The sequence below is a fragment of the Idiotropiscis lumnitzeri genome, chromosome 5 (genome assembly GCF_059441095.1).
Source record: "Idiotropiscis lumnitzeri isolate Australia: NSW breed Sydney's pygmy pipehorse chromosome 5, RoL_Ilum_1.0, whole genome shotgun sequence".
Taxonomy (NCBI): domain Eukaryota; kingdom Metazoa; phylum Chordata; class Actinopteri; order Syngnathiformes; family Syngnathidae; genus Idiotropiscis; species Idiotropiscis lumnitzeri.
In genome coordinates this window covers 30,303,149-30,328,463 of record NC_142395.1, presented here as the reverse complement: position 1 = coordinate 30,328,463, position 25,315 = coordinate 30,303,149, and the positions used below count along the sequence as shown (strand labels likewise).

Genomic DNA, 25,315 nt, shown 5'->3' with positions numbered 1-25,315 from the left:
TTATTATTATTTATTATTGACTTGACTAAACTTTTGGGTACTAAATTAAATCTAAACTAATAAAATGTAACCCAATAATTGAAGAACAGGCCGAACGGCACCTCTGATATTAATGCAGATTTTTTTTTAAAAATCACCTGTTCAAAAACTAGTCCTTTATTGTCTTCATCAGCAGGAACGGATCACACAATATCATGTCTTTAAAAGCATGACGACATGCGATTAAAACAAGGATTCAATTTCCAATGGAGCGAATACCATTCCAAAAAAATAAATTCACTTCGCACGCGCAGACGCACGCGCGGAGAAAACAAGGCAAGATCTCCCACCTTCCCACCCCAGAGCACGTGTAAGGTTTCACTTCACGCCCCGCTCTGATTGACAGCCATGCCGGCCAATGGGCGGCTGCGCTGTCATCACACCAAATCGAAACAGGCCAATCGAATCGGAATCAAGGCGGAGCTGCCTTGCCTGGGCGTGTCCACGGCCTGCCAGATTTGATCCACTTTTGAGGACGGAGAAAAAAAGTGTGGAGGATTCGCGCTTCTTCTTGCCGGTCTCACGACGTCGGTCCAAATCCGGGTTCTGGCGAGAGGCTCTGGTCCCGTTCCAGGTTCGGTTCTTGGCTCCGGCATGTGGAGCGGCCGTGTGTCGTGCCTGCTGGTGGCGCTGCTGTGCGCGAAAGTGTCCGGTAAGTTCAAAGTTGGTTGGGCTTCGGTACTGCGGCGAGTAACGAAGTAACGGAGTACAAATACTTTGGGACAGTACAGAAGAAGCGAGAAAAGCTTGCTTTGACTTTCGACGTTCGATATTTGCTGTGGCCGTCGGAGTTAGGGACCGCCTATAAATGACATGTTCTCGGTTATATATGTGGAACAAATCACCATCAATGATACGATATGACAAAGTTTTCGCCCCCTTGCTGATTTGCATATTTGTCACTCTTTCATCAAAGAATTTTTTATATATGTGCAATATATGCATTTTCTATATCGTTGGGTTGACACTGCGCCAAGCCAAGGAAATGGAAAATGCACTTTCTAAATGATGACTTAATTTACCAAGGGGGGAAAACAATCCAAAGCTCAAATCTGGCTTGATGTGCAAAAAGTAAATGCCCGCTCAGCATAATAACACCTGAACTGAAATCAAACGTTTGCAATAATTGCTGATGAGTCTTTGACGCAGCTGTTGGAGGCATTTTGCACGATCGTTACAACACTGCCATATTGGAGGCTTTTCGAGCATCAACTGCACCGCACAGCATCTCCATTGGATTTCAATTTAGTTCTTTTTGAGTGGCTGTTTGCGATGGTTGTCCTGCTGCGTGATCGCTTAAGTTGTCCTTCAGGATCTTCTTCATTTTGTTGTCCTGGTCCTGAGGAAGCTGGGCAGCCCCAGACCGTCTCTTTACTGTTGCCATCATGTTCTTCTTAGCGTCCATTTTGGACTCATCAGTCCACAGAATGGTTCTCCAAAAGTCCAGAGGATCCTCAGGTTTGGCTTTTTGTGTTCTGTTGTTTTTGCCCGTTCTCACTTTTCTCCATTTGTCAACAATGGCTCCGACAGTGGTTGGCTGGAGCCCCACAGCCTTGGAAATGGCTTTGGAACGTTTCCCAGACAATTTGATTTCAATTTGCAATTTCTGTGGGTGGTGGCATTACGCTTTTGTTGTTGCCAACTTCACTTTGTCGAACAGATTCTATTGAAGGGATTTCCATCATTGTTCATATGAAAAGTGCTTTGTTACAGCTCCATCTGTTGTGAAATGCTCTCTCTCTCTCTTTGTTTGTATTTGGATGTAATTATTTTACGAATGGTTCCTGCTGAGGGGCGGCACGGTGGCCCGACTGGTTAGCACGATGGCCTCACAGTGAGAGACGGCACGGGTCGAGGGCTTCATCCCGGATCTGGCCTTTCTGTGCGAGGTTTGCACTTTCTCCCCCGTGCCAGCGTGGCTTTTCCCTGGGTACTCCTCCCACATTCCAAAAACAAACATGGCAGGTTGATTGGAAACTCCAAATTACGAGTGTGAGGGAGGATGGTTGTTTGTCTATGTGTGCCCTGCGATTGGTTGGCAAGCCGTTCAGGGTGTCCCCCCCCCCTGCCTACTGCACAAAGACGGCTGGGAAAGGCTCCAGCACCACCCGCGACCCGCGCTACACAAAACGGTGAGATGGATGCTTCTTGCTGCAAGAATGCAAACAAGGGGTCACTCTCCGCTTATTTCAAGTTCAGATGTGTCATTTTGCCGTTTCCAGTGGACCACCCGGTAGGGTTGCGCAATGTATCCAATCAGGCGCGAGCGCACAGGTTAGGCTACTTGAAGCTGCCTAAACAACGACCAAGCTGGACTCAGGTTCATGCAGCCATCTGGACGGAATGTTTGCCTGTTTTGGGGAAAACCCGACATGTTTGGCAGGCCCCGTCCAAAGCAATAACGGCAGCTAAACGCAAACCAGTCTGCTGGCAGGAAATATGCTCCCTTATAATTGTAATTGCAAAATGTTTTGGGGATAAACACCCCAAAAAATTGAAAATGTGATGCCAACTTGTTGTTGCCGTACTTTTGCTCAGTGGCGGTGGTCCGCAGTGACGCAGGTTCAGAGGAATCGGCGGTGGTGTTCCCCAGGCTGCTGTCGGCCTACGGCGACCCGGAACACCTACTGGTGTCGCTGGCGGCGTTCGGACAAAACCTCCGGCTCAACGCCACCAGAGACGGCGGCGCCGATGGCGGCCTGCTGGCAGCCCATCTGCTGGTGGAGGAACAGCGGGCCGGCAAGAGGTCGTCCGACCGCGTGCGAATGGACCGCAACCAGCTCTGTCTCTACTCGGGCTCTGTCGTGGATCGACCCGGCTCACTGGTATCCCTCACGGCCTGCGGAGGCCTGGTACGCACACACACACACACACACACACACACATATACACACGTCTCTTTGATCGTGGAAGACAATTCATGGCTCAGCACTTTGACCCCCCCCCCCAAAAAAAAAAAAACAACAAAAAAAAGTCAGCATGTTGAACACTCGTCACTTCAGTATGCCTCAGCTCTCAGAGTATGGAAGTGCGACTTGAACGTTTGTGATTTTGTTCCTGTTCCAGACGGGTCTTGTGCACATGGATGGTGAGGTTCTGCTCATCCGTCCCCTGGAGGAGGAACAGCAGCAGCAGCAGAACAAGAGTTCACCAGGGTGGCTCGCGGGAATCAAACATCGGCTGCTACGACGGCGCCGCCTGGCCGGTCGGGACGCAGACGGCGCGCGAGAGCAGCGACGCCCACAAGGTGAGCCACGTGCTCACACAGAAAGAATAACAAGAACAGCATCGTGCTCAGGGACTTGAGCAGAAGAAGGAACATGCGAATGAACAGAAGCATCCACAGGAACAAGATTATGCTGAAGAACAGGAAGATGAACGCACCCAGGGACATGAATTTCAAAAGAAACATGAATGGTGAAGAATAACAACAGTCACTTGAACAGCGACAGGAACGGAAACTGGAACAGGATCACGCAGATGGACAGGAACGTGCGCAGAAACAGAAAAATGAACACAAGCAGAAACACGCCTCAAATGGATGGATTTGGGAAAGGCGGCCGTGTCGGCCAATGAAAAGCTTTTGGCAATCGGAGAGGCGGCCAATGAAACGCAACGCAACGCGTGTCGCGTGCCGGAAGCATTGCCGGCCGACTAACTGCCCCAACCGCTCGGCAGCCCGTCCAACGGCGCGCTTGTCGACCGGATCCCATGGATTTGGGAAAAGCGGCCGTGTCGGCCAATGAAAAGAATGAAAAGCTTTTTGGGAATCGCAGAGGCGGCCAATGAAACGCAACGCGTGTCGCGTGTGTTGACAGACGAGAAGGAGCGGAAGAGCCGGAAGGGCGGTGCGGAACGTCGGCGCAGACGCGTGTCGATCGGCGGCGAGGACGCGTACACGCTGGAAACGCTGCTGGTGGCCGACTCCAGCATGGTGCAGTACCACGGAGCGGACGCCGCCAAGAGGTTCTTGTTGACCGTCATGAACATGGTGAGCGCTCGCACACGCCATCGGCGCCTTCTTGAGCGCTTGGCGCCAACCGCATCTTCCCACGGTTGCAAAGTTGCCGCTCATTGCTTACGAGGCGCCTGAAATTTTTCAAAAGGCCACGACCATATTGTCACGCAACGTTCCTCGGGAAATGTTTCGGCCCCTTTTAAAGGGTCCACGTGTGTGTGCCAGGTGTACAACATGTTCCAGCACCAGAGTTTGGGCGTGAGGATCAACATTCGGGTCACCAAGTTGGTTCTGCTCCACAGCCGTCCCGTGAGTGTCCACTTCAAGTGGCTTTCTGTTGGTTCGTTCCGCGGCGGCAAATTGCATGTCCGCAACCCTCGTGAGGCGTCGCGCATCCGATGGCGGGCCGAACCATCGCAGGGGTTGCCGTTTTTCCCACATTTTCATTTCCTTCCCGATGGGCAGTGACGTCATAACAAAAAATAATCTCATTCGTCTTCAATAAAAGCCATTCTTGTCATCATGCAAAGACACGAAAGAGGTTTTGGGAGGCTTGGCGGTTGTTTCTGAAGTTTTTACAAACTTATTTTTGTTTAACATTTTGTACTCGTGTATATGAATTCATACCGTTAATGTCCGCTTCTATTTCAATAAAACCATTGTCCCGTCTTAGCGACGCTAAATTGACGGATTCTTGTCAAAACTGCAAATATTTTTGGCATGACGAGAACTATGGAAAATACCTTTGACACGGAAGCTCTCTGTCGGCCGTTTCCGTCTTCCCGTCGTCTTATTTCTTGTCATTCGTCTTTAGTGTCGACGGCGGCTCCGCCTCGGAGTCAGACCGTGCGCCTCGGCACTTATTTTGGGGTCCTCCCCGACGCCGAATGAGCACGCTTAGCGCCTCCTGGTTTCAAACGCGACTCGTTGGTTTGTCCGATCCGCATCCCGTCGAGTACAAATAAAGTCGGCGTCGCGGCGGCGGCAAAAGAAATTGCGGCCGATAGCGCGAGGTTCTTTCATTTTTCTCAAACATTTTTTATCATTCCAGTGCCGGTTGGTGTGACTTGTGTCGTGAGCGAGAGACACAAGAGCCCTTAAAAAAAAAAAGGGGTAACTGGTTGAGCCCTCCATGGATAAAATCATCCTGCTTTTGCTCATCCTTGATGTGAACATCGGCGTTTTTTGTTGTCTTTCTCCAAACGCCGCGGCTTCTGCGCGCGTTTCCTTCCGAGATTGGATCTCTTGATGAAAAAGTTGTCGCTTCTCTTCATTTTGGACTTTGTGTTCCGTCAGGCCAAGCTGAAGGTCGGCCACCACGGCGAGCGTTCCCTGGAGAGCTTTTGCCACTGGCAGCACCAAGAGTTTGGAGGGTGGCGCCACCTGCGAAGCAATCGCCTCCCCGGCCCCGGCGGACGGGACCGAGCGCCGCCCGTGGACACGGCCGTGCTCGTCACCAGGTCAGCCGGCTTCGGCCCGACGCTCGTCACCTTTTCTTCCGTCAGCCTCGGGCGCCGCTCCGGGGAGCTTTTTGTCCACTGAGAAGGTTTCCAGGAGTTCTTCCGTTTCCAAGAGATTGTTCTCGTCCTGACAAAAGGTTTTCATCCGGCAGGAAGACAAGCGCCAATTTGTGCCGAAAACCCAAAGTACTTTGACGTGATATGAGCACATGAAGTCGAGTCTTCCGCCGCCGCGCGTAAAAAACAAGCCAAAAGATTGAAAAAAGCTCAACGCCGCCCCCGACCGACAGAAAATGATTTATTGATTGATTTTTTTTTGGAAAATGTACTCTAGGAGGGCGACACGATGGCCTCACAACGCGGAGGTCGAGGGTCGGATTCCGGCTCCGGCACGTTCCCACGTTCCAAAAACATGCGCGGCGGGCTCTAAATTGCCCCCAGGTGTGAGCGTGAGCGCCGACGGTCGTTGGTCTCCGTGTGGCCTGCGATCGGGGTGTGGCCCCGCCTACTGCCCGAAGACGGCCGGGACAGCGACTCGATAATGGACGGATGGACAATCCGTCCCGACTTTCCTGATGCTGCGCATTTCACAAACAAAGCGGCGATTGTTGCCATTTGCGGGCTGGCAACAAACGTTGGCCAATGAGCCAACAAGTTGGAATAAGCCGAGCCTACATGAGGAACAGGACTGGCCTGTGCGCCAAAATTGGACCTTGACACCAAGCAGAAAAGGAAGGAAAACATTTCCATTTCAGCTGCAAATGTTTTTGCCTCAAAGTATCGGCGGTCGTCCCCGCCACTTTTGGGGGGCGGCCAGCCACACTTTTGGGCTCACAGCCTGCCTGGCGGGCCATGTCAAATGTTGGGGGCTGGCCACTTCGGACACCTCGGGGTGCGATGTGTCATTCCGAGCGGCAGATGGCATCGTTTGCTGCCTTGCGGGTGCCGAAAGTTGCCGGACGCAGAAAAGTGAGGCCGACCCGGATGGGCCGTCGTCGCCGGCCACCTTTTTGGCGAGCTCGCAGCCGAGCGCCGTCACCCCCCTCAAACGACCCCGACGACCTTAAAATGGCCTTCGGCCCGTTTGTTGGAGTCCGGAGCGCATCTTGTGCTTCTGGTTTCTGTTCGCCATGTACTGACTTGTCCTTTTGTGTCTCACAGGACAGACTTTTGCGTGCACAAGGAGGAACCGTGCGACACTGTCGGTAAGCTTGCGCAACCTCCTTCCTTGTCGGGGCGCGCGTTTTATTGTCGCCTTTTCTTTGACCTATTTGGGAAGCGCTCGTAGGGCTGAAAGATTTTTCGCTTTGGAACCAAAATCACAATTTTGAGATGGTCAAAGCTGCGTGTTTGTTTTTTTTAAACGGGGCTCCTGTGTCACACGAACTAGCGCCAGACTGATAAAAAAATGTCGGCCGTCGTCCCGCGAGCAATTTCTTTTGCCGCCGCTCGAACGCCGACTTTATTTGTACTCGATGCGAGCGGCGGGATGCGGATCGGACAAACCAACGAGTCGCGTTTGAAACCAGGAGGCGCTAAGCGTGCTCATTCGGCGTCGGGAAGGACCCCAAAATAAGTGCCGAGGCGCACGGTCTGACTCCGAGGCGGAGCCGCCGTCGACACTAAAGACAAATGACAAGAAATAAGACGACGGGAAGACGGAAACGGCCGACAGAGAGCTTCCGCGTCAAAGGTATTTTCCATAGTTCTCGTCATGCCAAAAATATTTGCAGTTTTGACAAGAATCCGTCTCCATAATGGGACATTTATGTGCAAAGAACAGTACGAAAACATTTCAAACCTTTATTTTCATCTCGATAAATACACATGGAGTGTTTTTTAAAAACCTGAGAAAGACCCGCAAACTCTCACAAAACCTCTTTGTGACTTTGCATGATTAAAGTCACGCTTTTATTGTTCTAATGCTGGAAAGGCATTTTCCGTCACCTTTGAAAATGGAAATCGCAATATCTGTGTGAAAAATCGCAATGCAACTTTCTTGTCTTGGCGGGCCTTTCAGTGGCTCTTTGCGTGCGTCCTTTTGTGTACTTGCGTTTTCTTTTAGCGCCGTGCCTGTTAGCATGCGGCTAACCTTTGTGTGTCGAGGTATGGCATACCTGGGCGGCGTGTGCAGCGCCAAACGGAAGTGCGTGCTGGCCGAGGACAACGGCCTCAACTTGGCCTTTACGATCGCGCACGAGCTGGGACACAAGTGAGTGAGCGTCGCAAAGACCGTCGGAGGTCGGCTGCTGCCCGAACCAAAAAGTTGTCACGGTGTCTGCGTGCGGCCAGCATGGGGATGAGCCACGACGACGACCGCGCTTTGTGCGGCGGCCACGCCTACATCATGTCCGGCGAGTGGGTGAAGGGGCGCAACCCCAGCGACCTGTCCTGGTCGCCCTGCAGCCGCGGCGACCTGGAGAACTTCCTCAGGTGACACAATTTGGCGTCGGCGCCTTTGCATGCTCAGCATTATTCGGCGAGCGGCTCATCCGCGTCTCCATTTTGCGTTTGGCCCTCGCCGCATGGACTCATTTTGTCGCGCGTCAGCACGTCTTATTTATCTATGAGTTGCACTCTGCGTGTCGCTCGGTCGCTCGTCATTCCACTCGACTTTGCCGATGGAGCTCTTTGAAGACGACCGTCGGCGAGTCCCGAGACGCGGACGTCGGTTTGGCCCTGGACACATTGGCCGCGTCCCCACGCGTCCAACGATTTGCGAGCGCTCCCAAAACGGTGACGCGAGCGTATGTTTTGACGTCAGGTCCGAGGCCAGCGCGTGTCTGGCGCACACGGACCCGAGCGGCCGCTACCGGCTCCGCCTTCCTCCCAAGCTTCCCGGGATGCATTACAGCGTCGACGAGCAGTGTCAGATCCTGTTCGGAACCAACGCCACCTTCTGCTCCGACATGGAGGTAGCGCCCGTGACCGCCGCCGCCGCCGCCGCCGCCGCCGGCTTTTGATCCTCTCTTCTCTTCTTGGTCTCCTTCACGTCATCCTCGTCTTCATCTGTGAATGGACGAGATGAGCGCGTGAGAATGACGCCTCCGTCGCGCCCATCGCGCGCTTTCACGCTCGACCAATCATGTGTTCATCTTTTGCTGGCAAAAGAAACGCCGCGGGCGACTCCGACTCGTCAGTCACGCGCTCCCAATCGCTTTGCGTCGTCGTCGACTCGGACGTCGGCACGTGCGTGACGCGCACGCATTCTCGCCGGTCGGTGGGCTCGCAGGCTGCCATCGCTGCCATCTAGTGGCGGACGTGCGTCACCGCCGTTGTCCCACGCTCGCGATTCACGCCGCCGCTGAAAAAGGGAATTTTTGGCCGCCGATGACGCGACGGATGCGCGAATGCTCCGAAAAAGCGAAACGAGTGAGCGCGGAGGCGGATGGGAACGGACGAAGACCGCGAATAGTCACCGAGTCGATGAGCGTCACGCCCGAGACGATGAACACATGAATGGACGAGAGCGCCTCTCCAATGAAGGCGGGAATGGAATAAAAGAGCACGGCAACGGAGGCCTGAACGGACGCCGGCGTGACGCGTGCGTTTGTGTCTCGTAGCACCTGATGTGCGCCGGCTTGTGGTGCCTGGTGGACGGCGACGCCTCCTGCAAGACCAAACTGGACCCCCCGCTGGACGGGACTCAGTGTGGACCCGATAAAGTGCGTGTCAACTTGTGCGTGGACGTGCAAGTGTGTGTGTGTGTGTGTTGAACCTGTGCGCACGTGTGTGTCAGTGGTGTCGCGCAGGCGAGTGCGTGAGTAAGACGCCCATCCCGCAGCACGTGGACGGCGACTGGAGTCCTTGGAGCCCGTGGAGCATGTGCAGTCGGACTTGCGCCACCGGCGTCCAGTTCAGACAGAGGAAGTGCGACAACCCGCCGTACGTACGCCGCCGCCGCCGTTGGTCCACGTCCCTTCCTGGCTTCCAACGTTGGACGATCTGAGCCGTGCCGTCTTCCAAAAGAGTTGACGCAAGGGCGGAGCGGCTCTCAACAATCCAAACGTGAAAGCCGCTCAATGCTCGACTCCCGTTTGCACGTTAACACCCGAGCCGGGCGCTTTTTGGTCTCCCGCCCTTCCGTCTTATTCCTAAAAATTGCCGTTTGCTCGGTGGGCCTTGGCGAGTACTCGATACGTTGAAACAAGTCCTTTTCTCCATCGTCCGCTTCTCCTCAAGAAGGTCGCGGTCGGACAGTAGGCGGGGCTAATCGCGGGGATCCAATGTTTGCCATTTCAAATGATGGCTTTGGCTACAAAGAGATGCCTCGTAACCATGACAACAAGAATGGTCCCTGTTTGCGTCCAGGCCAGGCCCGGGCGGGCTCCCCTGCCAAAAGGCCAGCGTGGAGCACAAAGCCTGCGAAGGTCCTCCGTGCCCAAAGGGGGCGCCGAGCTTCAGAGACCTTCAGTGTTTGTCCTACGACCGACACGCCGGCGAGAAGAAGAGCCACGTGCTGACCGCCGTCGTCGATGATGGTGACGTTCAGGCGCCGTTCTGCTTTGTGTGTGGCTTGCATACGCCTCGTTTACGCGTGCGTGCCTCAACTTGAGTGAGTCCATTTGCGCATGTGTGTGTGTTTTGCACTTAGAGAAGCCGTGCGCGTTGTTGTGCCGTCCGGCGGGCGGTGACGTTTCCGCGCTGATGGCCGACAGGGTGATGGACGGGACCCCGTGCGGCCCCTACGAGGCCGACGTGTGCGTCAACGGCGGGTGCCAGGTACGCGTCCTCGTGTGCCTTCCACGTGACGAGTCAGCCTTTTCCATCGCGCTCTTGGGCTCCCTCCGGTGCTTTGCCAATGAATTGCGCCGACGGAGCTTTTAAATTCAGCGCAGACGCTCCTTTGACCAAAGTGGAAGCTATTTATTCTGAGCGGGGTTTTTTTTTTTCTTTTTGAACCAAATTTCTTTGTGACGAGAAAACGTATTTGCAACCTTTTAGGAGCCCTGACCCGACGAGCCCGTTAACGACATAACGGCTTTCATCTGGTTGCGCATTTTCCGATGCTTTTGCGGTTGTGAACGCGGCGAAAATGCGCTCGATCTTCCGTCGCGACGTCACGTCCGAGCAAAAATGTCTTTTGGGCTTTCCATTGATTTCGATTGTGAACGTCGAAATACGGGCACGCTTGCTCCGGGGTCGCCGGATGACGACAAGAAGGATTTGTCGGAGGCCGTCGCCCATTCTTATATTTGCCGCAATACAATTCTGACGAGCGATTCGTCGGCGAAAAATATCAAATGGTTAAAAAAGCAGACGTGAATTTCGGCAGAAAAATCAGCTCGCGGCTTTTCTCCTTTTTGGGAGGGTGCATTCCCGCGGCATTCTCTTTGTCTTCTGATGTCATTTGTAAGAGAAAAAAAATCAGCCCGTGACAATTTAAAATTAAATCGGCGTTGTCCGAGTTGGAGTTAGAATCTTATTGATGTCGATTGTTGTTCTCTTTTTTTTTTTCTTTAGAAAATCGGCTGCGACGGCATCATCGCCTCTTCGTCCAAGGAAGACGTTTGCGGCGTTTGTAACGGGGACGGCCGATCGTGCGCCGTCGTCAGGGGAGACTTCAACCGCAGCAGAGGCATGGGTACGACCTCCGACCTCCGAACCCGCGCGCGCGCCGTTTTGAAGAGCGCGGCGCATTTTGATATCATCGCGCTGACCGAATTTCCTTTTGCAAATCAATTCTGTCCGTCGGCTCGCGAAGCCTTTTCAGCCGCTTCGGATCGACTCGACTCGGCAATCTCAAGGATCGCTCAAAGCGCCGAGAATCCAATTCTTTCCGGTGGCCGCCGCTCGGCTCGGCTCCGTTTCGGCCGCGGCGGCTTTTGCGTTGGAACGTTTGGTGTCCGAGACAAAGTGTGACGCGGGCGCTCGGCGTGTTTTGCCGCGTGTGCGTCAGGCTACGTGGAGGCGGTCGTCATTCCTGCCGGAGCGCGACGGATAAAAGTCGTGGAGGACAAACCCTCGCACAGCTTTCTGGGTAAGGAATTTGAAGCCTTTTGATTTGAATGCAGTCTTCAAATTGTTTCTTGTATTTTTCTTTGAGCGTGTGTGCGTGTCATTCGCCTGCAGAAATGTGTTTCTCCAAAAATGTTAACAAAAAAAAAAAAGTGCTGTAGAATTTGTTGAAATGAAAATTTTGTTCCTTTTTATTTTGCTTTTTTTAATTGATCCAGAGACGGACGTTGTTTCCTTTTTTATGATATTTTTCCTTCTTCAAATGTTTTGCTTGCATTTTGTTCAACAAACACAACTCAAAAATGACTTGACAGCGATGACAATTTGTCCCCACTTGAATATTTTTTCAATTAGTTTCTTTGGGATTATTTTTCTTCTCTTGCGGTTCAAAGAACAAAAAATGAAAATCTTCCCCAAAAATGTAAAAAAGTCTTTTTTTTTTTCATGCAAACATTTTTGGTCAAATCACGACTGTAATGTTTTTTTTCCTCGAGTCTTTCCTTAAAAGTGCTCCTCGTGAGCTCAGGCGAACGAACGAACGAACGGCCACTCAAAGCTAAACGCTGACGTTGTGCTTTTGCCGTGCGTGCGCTCAGCCCTGAAAGACGACGGCGACGGCGGCGGCAAGTCCATCAACAGCGACTGGAAGATCGAACTTCCGGGAGAGTTCCAGGTGGCCGGCACCACCGTCAGATACGTCAGGAGAGGATTGTGGGAGAAAATGTCGGCCAGGGGGCCCACGCGCACGCCGCTGCACCTCATGGTGAGATAACGCCCTCATTTCAAACGGCTCCCTCCGCCGGCCCAAAAACATTCCCATTGGGAAGTGTCCAAGGTCCTCGTTGGCGAGGGACCGCGGGTCAACATTCAAATCGGCCTTCGACGGCAAGAAAAGTCGTCGTCGTACTTTGGAAAACGACTGGCAAAAAAATCCAAATGGGACAAGTATCAGGAAAAGAAAAAAGGCGGCCAAAACACGCCGCCCGCCATCTTGAGCGAGAACTTTGCGGGCAAAACATTTTGGAAGAAAAAGGCGCCTGGAACTGCTTGTTGTTGTGTCGCCAGGTGCTGCTGTTCCACGACCAAACGTACGTCATTCACTACGAGTACACGTTGGCGCTCAACGCGTCGCCACGCCGCCAACAAACAACGCCGCCGCCGCAACCCCCTGACAACAATCGTCGTCATCCTCACCTTTACATCTGGACGCACAGCAGCTGGAACGCCTGCACTGTGCAGTGCGGAGGAGGTTGCGCACACACACACAGAGCTCATTTGAGTGGACTTTTCCTCTTTGACATTTTTAGGTCGTTTCAGAAAAAGGTTGCATTTTTTTGCTTTTGTTTTAGCTTTAGTTTTATTTTTGGTTACAAATCCAGTCGTTTTCATTTTTTGTCAGCTGGCGTTTTCTTTTCTTTCTTTCATGCGGGCGAGCAGGCGAGCGGAGGACGTCGGTGTCGTGCGTGCGTTTGGCCAACCGGTCCACGGAGGCCGCGGACGATTCTTTCTGTCGAGCCGACGATCGGCCGCCGCCGCGAGTCAAGCCGTGCAACCCTCAACCTTGCCACTCCCGGTACGCGCGCACGCTCACTCGCGCCGATAAATCAATCCATTTGAGCGGCAGGTTTTATCTTTGGGGGGGTTGTTTTTCTTTGCCGTCTGATGCCGCTTCACTTGAAATGTCACGCTTGGAAACAACGTCGGCCCATTTTAGAGATGACGTCGGCGGCGCTGGCCATCGACCCGTTTGACTTTTTGACACACGATGTCATTTATTATGATTCCAAAACGGATCGGATTTGATTCGCGAGAGCCGAGGGCTGTGACCATCATTTGATTTCGATGTTTGGTGATTGATATCGCAAGAAAATGCTATCGCTAATTTAGCCATGATTTTATTATTTTTTTCTTTACACAAACAACGGAGCAGATCGGACATAGCGCGGCCCAACTCGTCACAAAGTCCCTCCCATCTCGGAAACGCGACCCGAGGCTCACGCGTGCGCCGCCGAACTGGCGTGACTCCAAACGAATCAAAGACGAAGGGTGGACTTTCCGGCCGACTCGAGAAAACGTCCCTCGGCGGCGGGGAGAGGCCGGCGTGCGGAATCGTCAAGCCGAGCCGCCGACAAGCTCACGGGACCAAACGGCACCAGGAAGGCTTTCTTTCCGGTCGATTTGAAAGGAATTCGGCCCTTTTCCTTTTTTATTTTTGACATCTATCGATCTCCACCGATATGACGATTTCGTTTTCAGCCCGATTTGTTTGGATTTACGATTCACATTGGATTGAGCTCGGGAATTTGCAGACATTCTCCGAAGAGGCAAAAGTGCAAATAGTTGAAACTTTTTGTCGATCACGCACGTTTGCTCGGACGTGACCCGATCGATCGCTTCGGTCGCGTCGCGTCGATCGAGTCGGGCGCCGTCCAAAGCAAACCGCTTTTGCCGCCTTCGAGTTTGTTGCCGCTCACGCCGGCGCTTCCGCCGCGTTGCTTTGCGGCGCCGTGACGACATTTCTTGATCGGGCCACGAAAGGGAAAGTGGACGCCATTTTGTTTCGCAAGCCGACCCGAGACGTCAGCGCGGTTTGTGAGTTTGCTGGCGGAAAGCGCGGCATTCTGTGCAAACGGGACATCGGATCGGATCGGATTTTTTTTCCGGCTGCTGACGATAATCGAACAGGAAAGGGGTGGATTTTTTTCATTTGTCGATTGAACAAAATGGATTGCAGTGATTCAATTTGCTTTTGTTTTTTCCAATAGAAATGATATTCATCTCGTAGAATCGAAAGAAAAACGATACTTTGTGAAAAAAGGCAGTTCTTAAGAAATTGGAAATGCGTTTTAATCGTGTCAAAAGTAACGGCTTTGTCAAACGGCAGCCGTGAAATATTTTGTCCGGATGATGTCAACGGTTTGCGAATGGAACAGCCTGGGCTCTCCGATTGGCCCAATAAACCTCGAGACGTTTGGCGTATCAGCTCATATCGTTTCATGCTGACTTGTACTTGCAAATGAGGAGCGGGTGTTTTTTTTTCTTTTCCGGGGGGCGGGGTCTGTCGTAGCACTGGCCGGAGTTGCTCAGCTCGGTGAGCTCGCTCTGGATGCTTCGCGACCTCCCCGTGTGACGGGATCCGATCGTCTGCGGGGTGGCCTGCCGCTCAAAGTGACGCAATCCATGGATTTTGGGCTCATACTGTCAAAAGGAATCGACGTTGTTTGTTGCGCCCGCCGTTGCCCAAGTGACTGTTTTTGGATGCTGCGCTTCAGGTGGGTGGCGAGCCAGTGGGGCCCGTGTTCGGCGACGTGCGGCGCCGGCACGCAGCGGCGGCGTGTGGCGTGCTCGCGACAGCGGGGCCACGGTTCGTGGGAGGAGGAGGAGGAGGAAGGGGGCGGGGGCCGCTGCCCGGGGCCCCGCCCGCCGCCCTTGCAGGCCTGTGAGGGCCGCCTCTGCCTCAGCGTCTGGGAAGCGTCTGAGTGGTCGCAGGTCGGTTGCTCGCAAACGCAATCTCGGGGAACATGGCATTTTTTTTTTTTTGGGGTGCAATCCAATCCAACTTTATTTCTAGAGCATATTTGACAACAGCTGGAGAAAATTATTCAAAGTAACGTGGACAAAAACTACAACTACTGAAGATCATTTTCCCTAGGAAATGAAAACGTGTAAACACGCACGCACATCTCTCTCTCTCTATATATATTTATATTTATATTTATATTTGCGGCGGCCGACTGGTCAGCACGATGGCCTCACAATGAGTGACAGGATCGGTCGTGGGTTCGGCCTTCCTGAGTGGAATTTGCATGTTCTCCCCGTGCCTGCGTGGCTTTTCTCCGGGTACCCCGTTTTCTTCCCACATTCCAAAAACAAGCGTTTGATTGGACGACCCAAATTGCCCCTCGGTGTGAGTGTGAGCGCGGATGGTTGTTCGTTTGTGTGTTCCCTGCAATTGGCTGGCAACCCGTTCAGGGTGTGGCCCCGCCTACTGCCCGAAGACGGCTGGGAGAGGATCCCCCTGCGACCCGCGTGAGGAGAAGCGCTACAGATAATGGATGGATATTCCGCGAGTCTTCCCACCTCTGGACGTCTGTGAAAGGGAAATTCCCTCACCCGGAAAAAAAAAACCCGTTTCCATTCCATTTTGTACTGCTCGTCAAATGATATTTTGCGGTCCCAATTTAAAAAGAATGTGGGCCAAGAAGGCATTTTGTTGCCGTTTCAGTGCTCAGAGGGCTGCGGCTCGGGGCTGCGCACGCGCACCGTAACGTGCGGCAACGTCGGCGGCCGCTGCCATCCGCTGACGCGGCCCGCCCACCAGGAGCCGTGCCAGGACCACTCGCGTTGCTACGAGTGGAAAACCGCCCACTGGTCCAAGGTAATGTCACATGACGACCAGCTCGTTTCTCCGCGGCGCCACGACAAATAAATATGAAAGAAAAAAAAAAGGGAAAGGTGGCGACGGTGCGACCGGCCCCCCTTCGGAGCGGGCAAAGACGCACATCGTCGCCGCCGTCCGCGTCCGACCAATACGTTGATTTTTTTTTTTTTATTTCACAATTTCTCAGACAAAGTCAGCATCTTTTGCAAATGTAAAAAAAAAAGTTCAACCAAACAACAACTCAGAAAAGAGAATATGTTTGAAAATCCTAATAGCGTCACGCCAAACTCCCTTTTTTTTTTTCTTTCTCTTTTACGTTTTGTGCGACGCGATGACTTTTTTCGCTTTGCGATGGGCCGCCAGTGCTCGTCGTCTTGCGGGCGGGGCCTGCAGTCGCGGGTGGTGCAATGCATGCACAAAGTGAGCGGTCGCCACGGCAACGAGTGCCCGCCCACCTGGCGCCCGCCCACCTACCGACCGTGCCAGCTCGAGGGAGACTGCCGGCAAAAGGTCAACGGGGTCAGCGGCAACACCATCACCTCGCCCAGACTAGGTGGGTCGCTCCACCGAATGTTCCTTTCTTCTTTTCCCGCCACGTTGCGACTTGGACCCATTGGACTTGTTCCGGTTCCACTTGCGCCGGTGCTATTTTGTTGTGATTTGACGACTGCTCTTTGCCGGTCCGCATCTTTTGGTTCTCCCTCTGGCTTTTCTTGTTCCGTTTCAACATCTTCTGGTGTCGGCTTTTTTTTTTTTTTCATTGTGTTTCTTCTACTCGTTCTACTTCCTGTTCTTCATCATCTTGCCGCTTGCGCTCGCGTTTCCACTCTCGAGACTTTTGATTTTCCTTCCGCTTATTTTTCTTGCGCTCGGGCGTTTTGAACTTGTTGCCGATGTGGTGCGTCTTGCGGTTCTCCTGGTTTTTGTGTTTGTTCCGGTTCCATTCTTTGTGTGTCCCCACCTCAGCCGCGCTGACGTACAAGTGTTCCGGTGACCAGTGGCCCGTTTACTGCCGCGTGGTCCGCGAGAAGAACCTTTGCCAGGACATGCGCTGGTACCAACGCTGCTGCAAGACCTGCAGAGACTTTTACGCCACCAGGACCTCGTGACCACCAGGAAACGGGAAGACAAAAAACGGACAGGACAGGACAGGAAGACTCCGCCCCCAAAAAACTAAACAAAAAACAAAAACCAAAGTCGCACCAGCAGGTGGCACCACGACACGCCATGATTCTTTTTGTTGGAGTGGATTTGTGGAATGGCGTCAATTTTGAGTTGGACTTCTCCCCCTGCTGTCCACTTGCGAATGTGCTTCTGCTTTTCCTTCTCTTCTGGTTTTCTTTTTATTCCGCTTCATCTTTTTCATTTCATGCTCGTGTACTTCGGGTTGTGCTTTCTTTTTCACCCTGTACGTCTTCCGCTTCGACTACGTCCGGCTCGACTTCGGTAACTGTCGTCAACCTGTTCCAGTTCCGGTTGTGCAATTTTTTTTTCCATTTGATTTTTTTTTTCTGCTGTAACTTTGACTTTATGTTCTCCTGATTGGAAACTTGTTCCGGTTCTACTTGCTCCACCACACACGCATGAGCAATAACATTCATCCAAATCCTATTGCATGTTACTCGGCTAATAACGCTCGATTGTATCGCATGCCTTTGCTAGCCAACGTTGCTAGCATAGCTGTGCTGACTCCGCCTCCACCGGAAGCAGGAAGTGTTTCTCATGACATACCGACGCCGACTGACACTTTCCCGAGTCTTCTCGGAACCGCTGAGCTTCGCGCTTGGCGAAAACACACGCAGCAGGAAGTGGGTGGAGTCAGTGGCGACTCCTCCTCTTCTCTCGCTGACCGGACGCAGACCAAAGGTGCTATCTTATTTTTTATTGTGATTATTTAACAGGTTTTGCGTTTTCTTGTTGTTGTATTTGATGGTGCTCAAGACAATAAAAGTTCTCTCGCCCCCTTTTGTCCATCTTGTGAGCACGCAAGCGACACGTCACATGCCACAAAAGCTCACTGTCGAAAACAAAGACAGAACTGGAGGAGGCCAAATGTTCTTCGGCTTGAAGTGAATGTGCGGGCCCAGCACCACGTATCGCTGGTTTTGGGCGGAGTCGTTCGACCCAAACCAGCACTTTTTCCTTGTTGTGTCCGAGAATCTGAATGAGACGACTGGTTCTTCGAATCCTTGACGTTTGCTCAACCGTCACCTTTGAGATTGGGCAATAGAATATGTGGATTGACTGAGCGTGTCCATTTGTGGACTTTGACCAAATTGTGACCGCAGAGGTTCTAACCCGACGCCAAGCAAGTAGAACGAAGAGAGCACTGCTCTTCTGGAGTCGAGTCACTCATCGCCGACCAAAAACAAGTGCAAAGCCTCCGCGAGGTTCCGATCACTCTCAAATGATTTCCTAAGCAGCCTTGGAACAGCAGAAGATAAAAACGTTCGGAAGCTCGTAAATCATCAGCATATTCCTTCGTTCGTTTATTTTTTATTCCAGCTGTGGAAGTGTGTGTGCGTGTGTTTTGTGGTGCGGCGTCACGGCTGCCGCTGGCATGACGTCATTGTGGCCCAAATGTGACGTGTGCGCGTGCAGGACGACGACATGAGCCGCGAGGAACCGGAGGAGAGCCATGACACGCAACTGCTGGGCTGGCCGCGTGCACGTCAGCTTTTTCCTGCTCCATGCTGGCTGGAGGGGGCGCGTGAACGTGCAGCGAGCAAAAGGAGCGGGAACGGGCGTGCGCGCGCGGGGCAATCTTTGAGTCGGTTCCGGTCGGACGCGGCATGGACTCCGATGCGGAGGAGTCTTTGTTCCTGGCGGACCTGGACGCCCAGCACGCACACATGTCCGAGCAGGAACTGTGCGCCTCGCTATGCGCGTGCATGACCACGGCGCACCTGTCCCAACTGCACGCGTTCCTGTTTCGCGCCGCCTGCCTGGACCCGCACTTTCCCGCCACGCTGTTCCGGGACAAGATGCGCGCGGCCGGCGGCGACGCGCGGTTCAAGAGGCGCGTGCTGGCGGCGGACGTCGTCGCCATGTTCAAGCTGGTGCGCGCTCGTGGCGGGGGCGCGGCGCTGGCCGAGGAGCAGGAGCGTAGGCAGGGGTGGCCGCGCCCACCTCACCTCTACGCCGACCCCCCCTTGCCGGAAGCCTCGGAGGTCGACTTCCTGTTGGACAAACTGCACTACCTCCCACGGTCCTCGTCCTCGTGCCCGGGGCCCCCGGCCCCCACCCTGCCGGAGCCCCGCCCCCCCTGCTACCTGCAGAAGAGGAGCGACTTCCGCAAGATGGCTGCCCTGGGCCCGCAGGTCAGTCTCGCGATTTTCCCCGCCCCCGCCGATGTCGTACTGCGCGTCGATACTGAAGGTGGGAGGGGGGGTAGTGGCATCGACATCAAGACTGGCAGACAAACAGTGGACTGGTCGCAAGTCAGGACACATTGGAAGGAAAATGACTGGTCGCCATCATAGTTGGGGTGTTCATGACTCATGTTGTAGTTGAGTCGACTTGAGCACGAGTTGAAGCGGAAGTCAAGGTCAACATTTCCATTTGATGACGCTTGCTGTGCCTTAACACACTTTTCAGAAAGCGAGTTTGGAGATCTTGCGATTCATCTTGCTTCCGTGTTCATGATAATCGATCAGAAGAATTCAGCATTTTCAATTGGACATTTTTCCGGGCAACGGTGACCAAAAGTCATTTTTGTGACTGACCATTATCGCATTGTAGCAGATCTCTTTCAATTCTGATTTGGCCCAACCTCAAAGTTCACATGAGCTTGCAAAAATGCGTTTTTCTTTTGGAGAGGATTTGCGTCGATCGTGAGTATTCAGATAACTTTGTATTCCGACTCTTTTTCAGTCCATATACTTGCGGTAAAAATACTTCCATAAAAAAATCATTTCGTGTCAGGACACACAAAGACAACTGTCGATGCCACGACCGGTCGCCAGGAAACATCGGGGCTTGTCGACAAATTGTGGAGCGGTCGCCAATCAATGTCCATGCCTTTTTTGCCAAACAAGATTGGTCGCCACATTGTTCAAGAGACTTTTTGTCCATCCAGATGGCGCAATCCGATGGCGAGGGGGGCGTACCGGCAGTCTCGGGTTCCAAGCCCCGCCGTCCCGGACCGGCCCCTTTCTTTGCCCGCAGCTCAGAGGCGGCCTACGGGCACCCGTATCGGGTGCCGGGCCTTCACGAGCGGCGCCGCATCAAGCGCCAAAGTCCGAACGACCTGCAGGCGCCCGCCAGCGCCGTCCACGCCGTCGTATGCGATGCCAGCGCCGTCCACGCCGCCGGGCGAGCCGCCCGGCCCGTCAAGAGTTTCAGCCTCAACGTGGACGACCGGCAAGTTGGTTCGCGGCGCGGCCGACGGCTGGGGGCGGAGTCAAACGATGGGCCATCCGGGCGGGAGGCTCGGGTCAGCGTGGGGACCCAGACGGAGAGCGACGGGAGGAAAGGGCCCGCGGGGTCAGGGGCGGCGCCTTCCGACAAAGACTCGGCGCCGACAGCGGACGACATCAGCGACATGTTCCGCTTCCTGGACGAGATGAGCGTGTGCGACACGCCGGGCGTGGTGGCGTCGTCCTGCGACAGCAGCGCCTCCTCGCTCAGGTCAGTGGCACTCTCATGACGTGCGCGCCTTTCCGCTTCACAGTCCGGCCCTTCGCCGCTTTGCGCCGGCTCCCTCTAGTGGTAGGGCAAGATGGCAGCGGTTTTCCAAACGCACTCTCCGACGAGTCGCAAGCATTTCGGCGACGTTGACGCTGCGGCTCCATTCCGATTTCGCTGCCCAAACGTGACGCTTATCAAAATGTTCTTTTTTTTTTTTTTCTTTTTCAATTCAACCTGGGCGTCGTTAGGACGTCATCTGCGGTAGACGTCGTCACGAGATGAGGAGATGGACGAGCGATGCGTCGCAACGCGGGTGCATCAAATGTGTCGGGTGTGGCTGACCGCTGTCCCGCTGCAGGTCGGACAGCGGCGAGAGTTTGGCGGAGCCGGACGGCGAGCCGAAGGCCAGCGTGGGCGAGCTGGCGGCCAGGATGGCTCGCGTCGAGAGCAAATTGGAGACTCTGTGGGCCGCGCGCGGCCAGATGTCGCGGGCGCTCAGCGAGATGGAGCGACCCGACGCCGCGGGTCAGCTGCCGCCGCCTGGCGCCGGATCAACTTTTGAGCGAGGTGATTATCGGAAACCAAATGGAACGACCGCTTCGTGAACCAAATCAAATGAAAAGGAGAAAAACGATGACTCGCTCAAACGACGTTGTCTGCTCCAAAAAACGAACGCTAATGGTGGAAAAAGTCGCCTTCCTTTTCAACTTTGTAAGCTTTTTGCGAGCGTTCCAAAGGCGCACATCTTTTTGTTGAGCGAAACGGTCACGTGATCGCACTTGTGCTGCGGACTCGCGCCAACGGCAAAAGCGCTTTTCTATTTCTCTTCGTGTTGTGGCGTGCGCTCCTGAATGGTCGTCTCCAAATTTGCGCTGGCTTGCGATGTCTGTCTGCGATCGTTTGGCTCAATGCTTGACTTACGCAAACGGCGAGCATGACGGGAGACGTCGTTGGCTTGCGGCAAACTCGTACAATCGAAAAGGAAATGGAACCGAGTGTATTTTCGGTCGCGCTTCTCCTCACGCGGGTGATCTTCGGGCAGTAGGCGGGGCCGCACCCCGAACGGGTTGCCGGCCAATCGCAGGGCACACGGAGACGAACGACCGTCGGCGCTCACGCTCACACCTGCCGCGCATGTTTTTGGAACGTGGGAGGAAAGCGGAATACCCGGAGAAAAGCCACACAGGCACGCGGAAAACATGCAAACGGCACACAGGAAGGCCGGAGCCGGAATGGAAGCGACGACCTCACAGTGAGCGACAGCAGAGGTCGTCGCTTCCATTCCAACTTTCTTTCTTTAGCGCATTTCACAACATTTTTGGGGACGGACGCGAACCTTGTTGATGATTTGTGGCCCGCTCATCGCTTTTGTGTTTTTATTGACATCGAGTCGTCGTTTGAATGCCATTTGTTTGCGTCCGTGTATTTGTCGTCTTCTTCTTTTTTTTTTTTTTTCCCTTTTGAACGAGCAATTCTTGCGTTATCCGGGCTCGGACTCTCCTGACCGCGGTCGGGAGACGTCTCCGAGGCCGGAGTTGCCCCGGGATCGCAAAATGGAGAGCACGCCAGCTTTATTTGATCCGCTCTCAACTTGGCCTTGACGTCCGTCTCTTTCCTCGCCTGGCGCCGCCCCGACACATCGGCACCTCTCTTCTTTGACGCGTCGCACACAAGCTTGGCACAATGGTTCGGCAACTTGTCATTTAGTTTCTCTGCCTTTTATTTTCAGCGGACGTTTAGTTGCTTTGCGTGTTTGATTTTCTCAAAAAGCTCCGAAATATTGCAAAGCCAATGATGAGCAATGACGACCCTTTTTTTTTCCACAGCTTCCCTTCTTACGCCGCCCACCTCCACGCGTTAAAAAAAAAAAAAAAAGAAGAACCGCCCGTGTTTGTTTTAAGTGCCACAGAGCGCCGGAAAATGGGCCGCAAATCGCAAATGTCCCCGGACGGTCGTTTGGATGACACTGACCTGACTTCCGCTCCGCCCTTCACCAGATGGTGGCGCTAGACCGCAGGACACGAGCGAGTCATCGGCGCTGCTGAGGTGGCATGTGGACGCCGCCGCCGCCGCCGCCGCCTCGCCTCACGTCTTCCGCTGCCACGCGCTTGCCCACGCCAAGCGCAGCGCCACAACCTTGTGGCGCGCACGCCACGAGCACCACGCGGATGGCGACGCGGCGCCGGGCACGTCCACCGACGGGGAAACGTTGGCGCACTCGTGCCAGCGCAAACATGGCGTCGGAGACGAGGACATGACATGCCGGGACAAAGGGGTACGACGCACGCTCAAGTGACAAAAAGTCTCATTGGAGACCCTAACCATACTTGGAAAGTAATTGGAAGTTTCAAAGCATCCTTTGGAATTGGAAAATGCAACCCAAGTTTCAAAGCTTCATTTGAAAGCCGCCCAACTTTCTGTTGAGACCCGAAACCTAATTTGAAGCCAAACCCAAAGTCGAATTATAAAGGCCATCGAGCTTCATCCTGTAATTGACGTCAGCTGACGTGAAATGACTTTGCCATTTTTGGATTTGTTATATTTTCATTTATTTTCAAGGTGGTCTCCAATATTTTGGATCATTGAACCAAAAAGCAATTTTTTTTTCCCGAATCCGACTGTGCCAGAAAGGGAGCGGGGATGACCGGAAGTCCGCAAACGGCACCGATGCTTGCTCTGGAACGTTAGCATCCAAGGCTAATGCTGAGAAAGAGGAATTGTAATTTCCCAGCGGGAACGGTTAGCCTCAGCGGAACACAAAAGCACCCGAAGCCCACACTCCATTTGGGGAAACCGCACGCTGACGCTAAAGCTTGAGCCGCGTTTTCAACCGTAGGGGCTGTGCAATTAGGCCAAATTCAATCACGGTTGCGATCTCTGTTTTTTGGGGGGATTTATTCCTTTACTATTGTTTTATATTTGCAGCGGAGAGGGGAAGCTCCCGAATGTCAAGACAAGAAAGGCCGTTCTGATGACGCTCGACGATTACAAAATGGGCAGACTCGTAAAAAGCGCTCGTCGCACGCAGTAAATACGATTATCCGGGAAAGATTGTCGGAATGGGACGCATCGGACGATGTCTATCAGTGAGTTGGAAGTGTGGATGTTCGACTCAAATCGTTTCTTTCAAACAGTGAAATTGCCTTATTTCATTTTTCATGGGAAGATATTTGACTTGTCTTAATATGGCTTCCAAATATACTTGAAAAAAATGGTTTGAATCGTCGTGATTTCAATCACCACAAAGATAATCGTGAAAAATAGGTTTTTTTTTCATCATCCCAACCCTGAAACCAAATTTCAAAATTGAAGAAGAAGAAGCGACCATCTGGAAGTCTGAAATCAACTTTGCACAAATACACCACTTCTGTTCTCCGGCGCACACACACGATGAGCCTTCGGGTCTTTTTTTTTGTTTTTTCTTTCTTTGACGTTGTTTGCATTTGCATTGGCAGGCGTTTGTTGAAGAGCACCAGTCTGACTTCTCCTCGGCGGTGCGCCCGCCCATGGCCGCTGCGTCGCACTCGCCGCCGCCGGCCCCCCCGCACGCCGCAGGAAGTCCACTTTCCTCCAACCTGCGGCTCAGCGCACGCGTCCGGAACACGGACAAGTCCGACGAAAAGGCAGGACCGGGCGTCATCGACGTTCAGGTAGTTTTGCAAGCCGCTGCCCGTTCTGATGTGATTTTTTTCACAGATTAAAATTGCTTAAGCGATTGAGCGGCCGACTAATTGAAAGAATATCGTCAATCAAACTTCTTCTTCTTTGGTCCCTTAAAGCTTACGACAATCAAGTTATGAACACAAGCAGAAAAGACCAAACTGTGTGTGTGTTTTATCCTATGTAGATCCCGCCTTTTCTGTTGCCGGTCCTTCCCTATGGAATGACCTTTGACCTCCTGTTAAACGTTAGGCGAGCGCTGTCCACATTGAAAACTCTCTTTGGCTTTGAGACGCTTCTGCTGTTCTGCTGCTCTCCACTGTGTGTGTGCGTGTTGTGGTTTCCCGCTCTGGAAAGCGCTTTGTTCCAGCTCCCTCCAGCTCTCCAACTCAAGTCGCCCTTTTAGCGTCTCACGTGATGCTTTCAAGCTTCGGTGTGTGTGTTTTTTGTGCAGGCCGACAAGCTGGCGTTCTGGTTGGAGGACGTTCCCACGCCGGGATACGATTCGTTGCTGAAGCGTCGGGAGACGGCGTTGCGCAGGGCCAAGGTGTGCAAGCTGGCCGCTCTGCTCGCCGCCACGTTCGGCGTCATCGTGGTCATCGTGGTGCCCATATGCGCCATGGAGGCGTGAGCGAGCTCATATTCGGAGGATGTCGCCATCTGCGAGGTCAACAGGCCGACTCGCTGACGGCAACAGAAAGTCGACCGTTAAAGATGATGTGCGCTAACTGGCTAGCAGATGCTAAGAGGCGCGGCAGTAATGTAGCGCTACACGTAGCTCGGGACTCGGAACGCACGCACGCGCCTCAAAAGGTTACGTGAGGACGGACGCTTAAACGGAAGGTCATATTTACTGGACAGGAACTCAATTGAATGGCGTCAAGGGAAGAGCGTTGTAGCGTTGTCATGACAACAAGTTTCCGCCGTCTGAGCATTACTTTTGAACCCAAAGCCGCAAACGTTTCGTGCGCGCTTCAAGCCAACGTTTAGCGTTTCAAGTTCCGACACTCGAGTCTGCCCGTCGGCAGTCCGTGTGGAATGTCATGCCAGGAGGCGGGGCTTGCGGAATGTTCTCCCATTTTCTTGTCTGCTTGCCGTCCGTCATTAGTGGCGGGCGACACGGTTCAATTTCATGCCAGCGACCTTTCCAAAGTACTTTGAAGACGTGACCACTTCCTGTTCATTAAACAGCAAATGTCAAGTGCAGCCCGAGCGGGCTCAGTAACCTTT

General features: G+C 53.3%; 2 protein-coding genes across 2 annotated transcripts; both read left to right on the top strand.

The window, feature by feature from the left end:
• The first annotated feature begins 483 nt into the window (after positions 1-483).
• Positions 484-17,757, top strand: adamts17 (ADAM metallopeptidase with thrombospondin type 1 motif, 17). The gene is made up of 23 exons (XM_088296784.1): positions 484-691; positions 2,578-2,891; positions 3,106-3,286; positions 3,858-4,030; positions 4,223-4,306; positions 5,294-5,457; positions 6,619-6,662; positions 7,564-7,669; positions 7,750-7,890; positions 8,222-8,372; positions 9,021-9,122; positions 9,197-9,342; positions 9,769-9,938; positions 10,052-10,179; positions 10,921-11,041; positions 11,357-11,437; positions 12,012-12,178; positions 12,481-12,664; positions 12,853-12,988; positions 14,688-14,904; positions 15,641-15,793; positions 16,160-16,349; positions 16,763-17,757. The coding sequence occupies exons 1-23, from the start codon at positions 634-636 to the stop codon at positions 16,903-16,905; spliced, it is 3,354 nt and encodes a 1,117-aa protein (XP_088152910.1). The 5' UTR covers positions 484-633; the 3' UTR covers positions 16,906-17,757.
• A 458-nt stretch (positions 17,758-18,215) lies between these two features.
• On the top strand, positions 18,216-25,311 carry LOC148337672 (major intrinsically disordered Notch2-binding receptor 1-like). The gene is made up of 6 exons (XM_088296793.1): positions 18,216-19,116; positions 19,875-20,425; positions 20,784-20,992; positions 22,423-22,700; positions 23,881-24,075; positions 24,540-25,311. The coding sequence occupies exons 1-6, from the start codon at positions 18,589-18,591 to the stop codon at positions 24,714-24,716; spliced, it is 1,938 nt and encodes a 645-aa protein (XP_088152919.1). The 5' UTR covers positions 18,216-18,588; the 3' UTR covers positions 24,717-25,311.
• Positions 25,312-25,315: the final 4 nt, after the last annotated feature.

What these genes read in the sequence shown, in the direction of transcription:
- LOC148337672 (XM_088296793.1), top strand. Translation starts at nt 18,589, where the DNA reads ATGGACTCCGATGCGGAGGAGTCTTTGTTCCTGGCGGACCTGGACGCC. An exon ending in AGCAGCGCCTCCTCGCTCAG is followed by an intron (nt 20,426 to 20,783) that starts GTCAGTGGCACT and finishes GTCCCGCTGCAG; the next exon opens with GTCGGACAGCGGCGAGAGTT. An exon ending in CGGGCGTCATCGACGTTCAG is followed by an intron (nt 24,076 to 24,539) that starts GTAGTTTTGCAA and finishes TTTTTTGTGCAG; the next exon opens with GCCGACAAGCTGGCGTTCTG.
- adamts17 (XM_088296784.1), top strand. Translation starts at nt 634, where the DNA reads ATGTGGAGCGGCCGTGTGTCGTGCCTGCTGGTGGCGCTGCTGTGCGCG. An exon ending in GCGCACGAGCTGGGACACAA is followed by an intron (nt 7,670 to 7,749) that starts GTGAGTGAGCGT and finishes GCGTGCGGCCAG; the next exon opens with CATGGGGATGAGCCACGACG. An exon ending in GACCTGGAGAACTTCCTCAG is followed by an intron (nt 7,891 to 8,221) that starts GTGACACAATTT and finishes TTTTGACGTCAG; the next exon opens with GTCCGAGGCCAGCGCGTGTC.